The 8,421-nt window shown below is 29.2% G+C and overlaps 1 protein-coding gene across 1 annotated transcript; it reads right to left on the reverse strand.

Moving 5' to 3' along the window:
• Window positions 1-575: 575 nt before the first annotated feature.
• On the reverse strand, window positions 576-1,057 carry LOC119672769 (U6 snRNA-associated Sm-like protein LSm2). The gene is made up of 3 exons (XM_038083900.1): window positions 1,005-1,057; window positions 881-948; window positions 576-812 (listed from the first exon to the last, which is right to left on the reverse strand). The coding sequence occupies exons 1-3, from the start codon at window positions 1,005-1,007 to the stop codon at window positions 596-598; spliced, it is 288 nt and encodes a 95-aa protein (XP_037939828.1). The 5' UTR covers window positions 1,008-1,057; the 3' UTR covers window positions 576-595.
• Window positions 1,058-8,421: the final 7,364 nt, after the last annotated feature.

The raw sequence follows: 8,421 nt of genomic DNA on the forward strand, positions 1-8,421 counted from the left end.
AACGAATGACATCCTCAGGGACCTCAAGAGTAATCCGATTAAAAAGTATTTAAAGGATAAAGCCCTGAAATTATTTACGAAAACTGACAGACTTACTAACACTGCGTTATCGAATCTCAGAATGGTTACACGCTCCTCGGGGAGGTATAACAATAATCCAGTTAAGGCGTAAAGAGGGGTTTTGAAGATAAGGTAGAAGTGCTTAAGTGCACTGGCTCAAATAGCGACAACATAGTAATAATAAAATATTTTAAATTATATTTCTATAAATAATTTCAGATTTAAGAATCTTCAAGACGCAGTCGCTCATAATGTTATAAACAAACCACGATGACTATAAGATTTTAAGGAATAAGTTTACAAACTGTTGTTTACAAGAATAATAATAATAAATTAATTTAAATGTTTAAGATGCACTAATGTCAATATTGTTATAAAACAGAACTCAATGTATTTGTCGATCACATTAAAGATTTTATCATAGTAAATGTGCTGCACAATAATTTCCCAAATTTTCAGTTTAATTTCACATATTATTAAAATTAAGTTTATTTAATAAAAATTTGTTATAAATGATTTAAATTAGAATTATATTTTAACGTGTATTAACGACAGCTTCTTTTCGAGCGGCATCTTGCAACAATTGTGTGTCCACTTCCTCTCCAGGTAGTTGAACGTAGCGCACCACAGAGCCACGAATAAAACAGTTCTTCACTGACAACATGTGTGGATATTTATCCTGATCTGTTACCTGTATATCTGTTAGTTTAATATTCAGATATTGATCAACAGAATGTAATGTGCCACATATGCTATAAAATAAACAAATATACATGATATTAAAAATATACATAAAAAAATGCCGGTTTGTTTGCTATACCTTAAGTCATTCTTCAACTCCACAATTACGTCTTTGCCAACAAGAGATTTAAAGAAAGAATAAAACAACTAAAAAACAAAGTTTATTTAAAATAAGAAACAAAAACTTGTTCAATGATTTTTACCATTTTCTGCTTTAAATTTGTTACTCGACACAATGCCGCTTTCAATCTTCTCAGTTGTCAAAAAAGTATACAACAAAAAACATATGTTCGCTTTAACTTAGTTGCAATTCGTAGTATAGTTTAACTTCAATGCTGTCAATAATACTAAACACAGTTTGAAATATACTGCAGTTTTGATGGATTATAGCATTAGCAGACATAAGCGCGCGGCTAGTTGCTGAAAAATTTAACAGAACATTGAGTTGCAAAAATAATTGCATGTATACAATTAAACGAACATAAGTTTATATGGTAAACATTACTTTTTCTCTCAAATTACATTTCTTATTAGCAGTCACCTATCATTAATCAAAGAACACCACCATAAACCACAGATTACCACCACTGTTTGAACATCACTCCTGCTTGCGGTTTTGACATAAAAAGTTGCCATAATCAATGAGTGACAGCTGTAATTGAAACGTACAGCTGAAAAACAAACTTTCAGAAAAAGTAATGTTATATTTTTCTCATGACGTTTTTGTTTGATATATCTGGATTCAATATAGTATTTGGTATACATATACTAATCTAGTATATAGTACCCAATTGAGTGTTTTTAGACTAATCTAAAATGTTTGTAGTTTTTTTAGTATATTCTCCATAAATACATACATATGTATATGGAATCAAATAACAAATTATAACTACTCTGGTAAAATATCTGGAATGTCATAAATTAATCTCGAGTTTTATACATATTTACCAATCGAAAATGAAAATTGCACTAAGAGTGAATCTTTTCTTTTAACAAGTTAACCCAGATTTACCAATCGAAAACACCATTATATTGAAAACTGATAATAATTGCTACACATTTAATTTATAACATTATTGTTACTATATTTTATTTATTCACAATTGTAAAATTCTGCTGTTGCAGTTATATACAAAGTCTCATCTAATACTAATTTATGTAGCTTAATTCTAATTATTAATATCGTTCTAAATTTTAACATAAAAGCAAAAATAATTCTCATCTCATCTATACTTTAAAGCATCAGAAAAACTAAAATAATTCACATCTCATTTATATAAGAACAATACCAAAAATTAATTGCATATATAAGTATAATTCCAAACAGAAAAACTAAAGTACTTTCAATCTCATTATTATAAAAACAATGCCAAAAAATATTCGTTAAAGCTAAAGCGAGTTAATTGAAAGAAATTAACTGATTCTGTTAAAACCAGTTGAATATATATGAAATTATTATTTTATTACATATTATATGTTATATTGTATAAAATATATTTAAAACAATATATTTCTGTTAATATAAAAACTAAGATAATTTTTATTTATAATTTTTATTATTATGATATATTAATATCATAATATAAGCAAATATAGATTGCCGATATTGAAAATACAGTAAACTTTACAGTTTTAAGCGTATTGTAGTTTTGAGATTTACAGTTTACGTGTATTACAATTTAAAATTACGAATATTTATATTATACACAAACCATTACTCCAATAAAAAACAAACAAACAGTATAGTTTTGGAGAGATGATTACTATTCGTACTGTATAAAAAAAAAAAAAAAAAATTATAATTGTACAGTACGCAAAAACTTTGCAGTTATTACATCTGATATTTCTGATATATTATTATTACGCATTTTTTTTATTACGTACTGTATAAAAAATTATAATTGTACAGTATCAGATGCAGTTATTACATCTGATACTTCTGATATATTATTATTACGCATAAAAATTTTTTCATTTCTAGAAAATAAAAGTTTAAATATATTTGATAAATAAAAAATAGTTAAATAAGTAAAATTTTGTTTGAATTATTATCATCATTTTATGGTTTCAAAGAATAATAAATTATTTGATAATGTTTGATGGATACATCAAGAAATATAAAAATTTATTTGGTTTTTTTTAGATGAAAAAGCCTTCCATTGTAAAATCAGGTAAACGCAAAGGCCAGACAGAAACTTTTTTATTTTTTATCAAACTACCGATGAACAAAGCTTTTAAAAAATCGTATACGGCTCGACCTTTATGAGGTAGTGCAACACATATGCAATTAAATGATTGTCGATTATTAAATATGGTTTTATTTACAATGTTTTCAATTTTTAATCTAATATGGTCCTAAATTATTTTTTAGAGTAATAACACTTTCATATATTCATGTTAATGTAAATATGTATATGTAGTACTACTCATATTGGCTGTATTAAAATCCATAATCGAAAACCGAAACTAACTCTTTTATCATTTCTTTTTTCATATGTGTTTTTAGAAGTTGACAAGTTCTTCCAAAGTTTCCAATGTTAGTAGTAGCATACTAAATAGGTTAGGTTTTTCAACAGATGAAGAATGCAGGTACTGTATGGAAGACACAAAAACATCCTTATACAGGCTAATTATTTTCCACGAAGAGTTGATCTCCGAACGAGAGTGGTTAAACATCGATCTGGAAATAATTATGACTTTTCTGGATAGAGTTGAAGTGAAAACAATCCTTCAGTACTTACCGATAGGGTATGATAGAATGTTTCATCAATAGGCATAGTCTCAGGAATAGCTATAATGTTTGAGTTTACCAATATACAATATAATACAATAGTGCTAATATATTAACAGAAAATGTGTGTATTGAAATTGTATATATATGTATTTATTATTTATCTTTACCTAAATTCCTTTGGTTAGGGGATTCATTGTCTTGACTCTCCTCCTAAAATATGCCACTAAATCAAGATAATATTTCAATATTCTGCACATTTGATAATATTTCATATAATAGATTTGGAGTATTTATTGAACTAACTGTCAACGAGAGAAAAATTCTTCTAAAGATCTATGGTCCCTTACGCGTTGACGACGAGTATCGAATTAGATAGAACGATGAGCTGTATGAGCTATACCGCGACATTGACATAGTTAAGCGCATAAAAATTCAGCGGCAACGCTGGCTTGGTCATGTCGTGCGAATGGAAGAAAGTGCTCCGGCTAGAAAGAAATTTTATTCGGTACCCGCAGGAAGACTCCTCACCTTCGGTGGAACGAACAGGTGACCAACGATTTGGGGACGCTCGGCACTACCAACTGGTGTCAGAAAGTAACTAATTGGGCTGACTTGCGGAAGCTACTTGACGAGGCCAAGGACGTGATGTGAGTCGTCTGTAATGGCCATCTAAATAAGTAATTAAGTAAGTAACTGTGAACTTGCCGGATGATTTCCGATTCTTAGAGTCAAAAATCGCACAGATTGTCATATATACATCTAATGAATGATGGTGACATAATTAGTTTTATGTGTACTAAAGACGATATTAGACTGAATTTAACTCAATTGCACTTTTAAGTTGTCAAATTCAATTTCATTTAGAATAAACCGATTGACAGATAAGCGATCAATACTTAATGAAAAGCAAGCCAACATTTATCATCAATTGCATTTGACCTTCTCAAAAATATGTTAGTTTATCTATAAAAATAGATAATTCTCTTCATAGTCACCCAGGAATTTCGCATAAATTCACATGATATTGTCTGTTAGTATTTGAATAAACAGAACTTAATGCCGATATTATTTAATCACAGACGTTATCAGTTCTCTAGCTTTAGGCCATCTGTTTATAATTATTTAGTTGTTTTCTAGAGAAGTAAAGATGCTTTTACATTTTCGACATATTATGATATATTACACATTACTAGTTTCATATTAAGAACTCATCTCTTCTACAAATATTTTCCTGTATCCATTCATATTAAATATGTATATATTGTAAAAATATATATATATATTTAATTTTTTATACAATTAATTTCTTTATCTGCATTTAAAAACTATATTTTTAGTGATATTTATTAATAAAATATTGTGTCTAAAAATATAAATTAAATATCTATGTCATATTACACATATGCCCAACTGATAATATTCAACGCCCCTTTCGGTATAAATACAGCCACACTCGAGCGATCGGTTTCAGTTAAGATCGGACTTCAAATCGGTAACTTAAGTGATCAAATTGTGTGCAAAGTGTTGTGTAAAAAATAATTAAATTACCTTTTTGGGTGTACACCCCCTGGATTGAAAAGGATTTAATTAAGAAGAAAGAAATATTTGAGTGCAAAAAATTTGAAAATTGAGAATTTATTAATTGGAAAACTCAATAATTATTAATATGTGTAAAATATCCTTCGTCGTCCTTCTGTGTGTACTATGTTGCAATCTAGTACTGTGTGACTTTGAACAACAACCGAAAATATTCATTGAAGATGATGGCACCCTCATTTTGGAGGCGGTTTATGATAAAGATATTGTATTTTCTTTATCGCCAAATTCCGCTCTGAATATTAATGATGTCAATTTAATGGAAATTTTGAATGCTCTTCAAGAAAACAATACACAGGTAGAAGCAAATAGCATGGTTTCGACAGACGAATTGACTAAGCAGTTAAATGCCTTTAAACGGGACTTACGCGGTTTAGAAAGAAGGCTTAGAAATTATGTAAATAGAACACGGTTTAACAAGTTAAGACGAGACTTGCGATCCGGTTTATTTAAAATCCGACAACTACAGGGCCGCATTGAATCGATCGAAAGAGACGCTAGAATAGATGAGTGCACTGTCAATAATACGATTCCATGTAAAAATGGTGGCTCCTGCTATGATCAATTCAATGATTTCATTTGCTTATGCACAGAAGGATGGGTGGTAAGTGTTAATAAAATTTAGCAAAAAATATTTCAATATTAACTAAACAGTTTTTTGGGGGCGTATAGAATCAGATACAATAAAAAAAATTCACTGAGTAGTTAATACAGAGCAAGATAAATAATAAAAATTCTTATTTTGTTAAAATTGTGCAAAATAGAAAAGATCGAATCGATCGAATTGCTTAAAAGCATGACATTCAGGGAGTCATAGTCACAGCAAACATAAAGTTGAGAATGAGAGAAATAGAGAAATTTCGACTGTCATGCAATTCTCTGTATAATATGCAATGTCTGTACGTCATGGCCCTTGCAAATAATTAAATAATATACAATATTGCAGGAAACTGAAGAAGCAAGTGCATTTATGCAGTTGATTTAAACATCAATTTTATCAATTTTATATAATTGATTTATCCATATAATAATAGCATTCATTTACATCTTCTCTGAAACCCCTTTCTTAGAAAATTTTTAAATATCTACAGCGACTTATGTTCCTAAACTATCTGTCATTCTTCTCAATCAAAAGAAGAAGAGCAAGGTTAGAAATAATTTTCATATTTCAACTCAAATATTAACTCGACATTATCAAATAAAATATCAACGATATCTCTCCATTCATTACATTCTATCAAGTTCAACATTTTAAGATAAAAAGGCTAGAGACTTCAATTATAAGTAGCTTGAGATCAGTGACGATGCGTGCCTTTCTGAAAATGTGTGCAGCTTTTCTACAATGTTGTTTTTACATGTACTGTTGAAATCAAAAATGATATATAAGTTTAGTATTATATCAATCTGGAATAAACACAACTTCTCATAACATCAAACCAACTTTTTTCAAACAAAAGTGTCGTCTGTAATCAAAACCATACATGTCTATGCAGTGATTAAACAAAATCGGACGCACTTGCAACGTATAAATGTGCGGTCAGCTACTCCGCACACCTAGTGTTTTTGCTAAAACTTTAATCTTTAAAAATATGAATATGTAAATGGAATAAATAATTTTAATTCTCGATGTAAAGATAGTTAATGAATATATGTATATACATTTTCTTTGACATTTTGCAAATTATGTTAAGGTGTGCGTCGTTCACCTCCACATATTAGAGCAGTCGTCATTGCTTGAGATAGACTTTTACACTGAGAAAAAATGTCCATATTAAAAGAAATTGTGAAGAAATATTTTAATCAAGCGAGTTCTTGGGCTGACCATATAGCTGTTTTGGGTATCACTAAATACCTATTATCTGTTATCTTTAAAAACAGCATTAGATTAATTATCCCTATGAAATGGTTGCAATGCAAGTAACATTATGAATTGAATCCAGTCAAATTTGAACCATGGACCCGTATATTTACACACAAAATCAATAAATAAATAATTGAAACACTTTTTAGATTTGAAAGTTCCCTCTTAAGATTATTTCTACTCAAATTGTATTCATTGTCATCGTACATAAAATTTTTAATTGGCAAAACATTATATTTAAGACCTTAGTGCGAACACAATATAATAAAAAAAAATATTAAATAAAAATAAAAATATTATTCTTCAGATATTCTCATACTTTGACAGACTTTGCTTACTGATTAGGTTCATCATTTTAATTGAGTTATTCATCTATGGGCATTCCAAAATAGTACTTTGTTTACATATGTATAAAATATAGATATACTCATTTGTGAACTATGGTCATTCAATGTAAATTACGTCCATTCCAGAGGTGTTAGTTATAAGTTTTGTACCGAAATCTTGTCATACTTCAATGTTTAAGTATATTAGTAACATCGTTTTAGTGAAGACGGAGTTTTCTCTGCAATCTAAGTGAGTACAATTGCCGTTTTGCTACCACAAATCCGATCATGATAATCTTACTAAAGTGTTAAAACCAATCTGCCTAGTAGGATTTTCAATTTGGATAGATTTTAAGTTGGCCATAGGACTTATCGCAGCTTATTGTAGTTTTTTATTTACTATTTTATTTATATATATTTTAATTCTCTTGTGTGTGCTCTTCGAAAATAATCATGTAATATTTTTAAGCACATATTAATGAGATTAGTATTTATCTCTCTACTGAACACACCTGTGATCCATGTCTAACAAGCTCTTTGGCGATTTCATTTGCCTGTATATCTTGATGACTTGCAATACAAATTATTGACATTATGCACGACTTACTCATTGAACTCAGTTAAATTCTGCACTGCTTAACTAATTTCAAAGACCGGGTGAAAATTGCTGTTCTACAGCCGAGGAAAATAGTAATCTGCTGACTATGTAGATTCCGTACAGGGAACTCCTTAAATCTACTTGAGCTGGAAAGATTTCTAAGCTACTCTTCATACCTTGTTAGAACCATCCACGATGATATGTGTAATCCTAATTGGATATATGAAATCCTTTTGGAATACAATTTCAATAGTGAGAATGGTGTTATGGCCCCCCAGATTGACTTATCAGCATACTTTTTATTGCAATCTAAGTGGCGACCGACATTAAGACACTGTTTTTAATTTAAATTTCTTTCAATTATTTATATATTCTTAATTATATATATTCTTATATATACATTGTGACCGAAAAGTTTTCGGAAATTCTCATTTAAAATTCGCGCGCTGTATATTTATATGGTTTAATATGTAGTTTGCAGCACTGCCTTATTACTATGCCAAAA

The sequence above is a fragment of the Teleopsis dalmanni genome, chromosome 1 (assembly GCF_002237135.1).
Source record: "Teleopsis dalmanni isolate 2A chromosome 1, ASM223713v2, whole genome shotgun sequence".
In the NCBI taxonomy this organism is placed as follows: domain Eukaryota; kingdom Metazoa; phylum Arthropoda; class Insecta; order Diptera; family Diopsidae; genus Teleopsis; species Teleopsis dalmanni.